The sequence below is a fragment of the Microtus ochrogaster genome, chromosome 10 (assembly GCF_000317375.1).
Source record: "Microtus ochrogaster isolate Prairie Vole_2 chromosome 10, MicOch1.0, whole genome shotgun sequence".
Classification (NCBI taxonomy): domain Eukaryota; kingdom Metazoa; phylum Chordata; class Mammalia; order Rodentia; family Cricetidae; genus Microtus; species Microtus ochrogaster.
In genome coordinates, this window is record NC_022016.1 from 85,195,725 (window position 1) to 85,198,598 (window position 2,874).

General features: G+C 49.3%; 1 protein-coding gene across 1 annotated transcript in view; it reads left to right on the forward strand.

Annotated features, from left to right (window-relative positions):
- The window catches only part of Tnfrsf1b (TNF receptor superfamily member 1B), a 33,713-nt gene that overhangs the window by 18,853 nt on the left and 11,986 nt on the right, over window positions 1–2,874 (forward strand). The window contains exons 3-4 of the mRNA XM_005353746.2: window positions 981–1,109; window positions 2,061–2,213. Coding sequence (XP_005353803.1) covers window positions 981–1,109; window positions 2,061–2,213 — 282 coding nt within the window. The remainder of the gene's footprint in view (window positions 1–980; window positions 1,110–2,060; window positions 2,214–2,874) is intronic.

Consider the following 2,874-nt stretch of genomic DNA (forward strand, 5'->3'; position numbering starts at 1 on the left):
TTGATGCCCTGAACCAAAACAGATATCTCTCTCTCTCTCTCTCTCTCTCTCTCTCTCTCTCTCTCACACACACACACACACACACACACAAACAACAACAATAATATACATTTGATTAAGCAAAATGAGCAGAGTCACCATGACAGATTCAGATTTTATTTACCGGAGGCTTTGTGCCATTTGCTTGAAACTCAGTGCGTAGGAACACAGGAGCATGTGTGCATGTAACCCTCCACAGTCACTTTGAGAGACCCCAGGGGACAGTGGCTTTTCTATTGACCAACAGAGTGTCTTTAAGAAGTTACAAGCAGGGCTGGAGAGATGGCTTAAGAGAGTGGTTAAGAGCACTGACTGGTCTTCCAGAGGTCCTGAGTTCAATTCCCAGCAACCACATGGTGGCTCACAGCCATCTGTAATGAGGTCTGGCCTGCAGGCACACATGGAAGGAATGTTGTATACATAATAAATAAATAAATCTTGTCCGTACTCTAGTTATGGAAAAAAAAAAAAGAAGTTACACGCTTAGAATAGCAGTGAAGTCGGCAGAAAAGGAACAGAGGAGAGGAGCTGGCTTCAGAAGAAAAAACAAACACATTAAAGGTTTGCCTTGGCGTTCTCCTGTCCCCCAGACCTTCAGGGATCCCGTGCCCTTGGCTCTGACAGGCTACCGGGTACTACATCTACATTGTTGTTGCCACCTCTTCCCTACACTCCGTACAGCAGGGTAGAGAGTTTTAAGCAGCTACCAAGAAGACAGGCGTTGGCAAAGCATTTCCTCCTAGAATGTTATTGACTGGCAGTAGCTTTTCCTAGTGGTGGTGTTTCAGCCACCCAGAGAGAGCAGAGAGGAAGGTGAGTTCAGAGGTGGAGATGGCAAGGGCCCAACAGACAGATGAGTTATGAGTCCCTGGAGGCACTGATGCTTTATCAAAGGAACTTCCTGGCGAGGGTTCTGAACCCTAGAATCCTTGTCTTCTCAGGCCAGCATGTGAAATACTTATGCACCAAAACCGCAGACACCGTGTGTGCCGACTGTGAGACAGGCACGTACACCAAACTCTGGAACGGTCTTCCCAAGTGCCTGAGCTGTGGTTCTCGCTGTGACCGTGGTGAGTGACCTGAGCGGGTAGTCCCAGCATCTTCCCCGGTCACTAGTCCTCCAGCCTAGGAAGGTGGATGGAGTTACCTGGTGGATGGGCCAGTTGTTTTCATCTTCCGGGACCTGAGTGACTGGGGACAGCTCTTTACCACATGTATGTATTCATGGGGTTGGAACCTGGGGCTTCATGCAGGTAATACAATCACTTTTTAACTGGGCTATGTCAATCCCCAGACCTTTTTTCTTTAATTTAAAAAGATTTATTTATTTTTACTGCATGTGTATGGGTATTTTTTGCTGGCATGTAGTGCCCATGAAGGCTAAAACAGGGCATCAGATCTTCTGGAATGAGTTAGAGACCTTTGTTAGACACCATGTGGGTGCCGGGAACTGAACCCAAGAACAGCCAGTGTTCTTAGTCGATGAGCCATCTTTTCAGCCCCTAACTTTCATTTTCTTTGCAGTTTTGGGAATTGAGCATAGGGCCTGTGGTGTTCCATCACTAGGCTACATCCTCCCAGAGCCCTTTACTTTTGAGACAGGATCTTGCTCAGTGGCTCAGGCTGGCTTGAACTTGTGAACTGCCTGTCTCGGCTTCCTGGGCTTACAGGCCCGAGTCCCCAGACACAGCTTTCAATTTAGATTTTTTGTTTGTTTTTGTTTTTTTCAAGGCAGAGTTTCTCTATGTAGCCTTGGTTGTTCTGGCATTTTCCTTCTAGAGCCCACCAAATCTTCCTTTGATCTCTGTGGTGGGGGGAACGGAGGGGCCATCTCTATGTCAGGTTGAGGGTATAGAACCGAGGAGAGCAGGGGCATGTGTTCATACTGGTGGAGCTGGGAGTCCAGACAATGGCCCCAGGGACATTGTGGGCCGATGCTGAGGGACCTACCAGCTCTGTCAGGGAAGGCAGAGCAGGTGAGTGGAGGAAGAAATGACCCTGGCTCTCCTTCCCTCCTCCAGACCAGGTGGTGACCCGCAACTGCACGAAACAGCAGAACCTAGTGTGCACCTGCAAACCCGACATGTATTGCGCCTTGCCAGGGAAAGCTGACAGCTGTCGACAGTGCATGAGGCTGAGCAAGTGTGGTCCCGGCTTCGGTGTGGCCAGTGCGAGTAAGGACCCCCTTCTTTTTTCACATGAACATTCCTGAGATGTCACAGGCATCAACCCCTCAGCCTCACCTAGGAACCGGCCCAGTGGCTGCCAGGTCATCTGTTAGGTGCTGGTTAAGCACCCTGGTTAGGCACCTGCTGACATTAGGGTCTAACCAGCACCCTGGTTAAGCACCTGCTGACATTAGGGTCTAACCAGCACCCTGGTTAAGCACCTGCTGACATTAGGGTCTAACCAGCACCCTGGTTAAGCACCTGCTGACATTAGGGTCTAACCAGCACCCTGGTTAAGCACCTGCTGACATTAGGGTCTAACCTGCACAGCTGGTTAAGTAACTGCTGACATTAGGGTCTAACCTGCACAGCTGGTTAAGTACCTGCTGACATTAGGGTTTAACCAGCAGCCTGGTTAAGCACCTGCTGACATTAGGGTTTAACCAGCAGCCTGGTTAAGCACCTTCTGACATTAGGGTCTAACCTGCTTGCCTGGTTAAGCACCTTCTGACATTAGGATCTTACAGATCCAGGCATGAGTCACACTAAGCCCTAAGTTGGTAGGAAATCAGACAGGGTAGGAAGGTAACCCTGGAAAGCAGGTCTGTGTACCTGGATGGGCATGTGTGTACATGGATGTATATGTGTGTGTGCAGACATGTGTGTA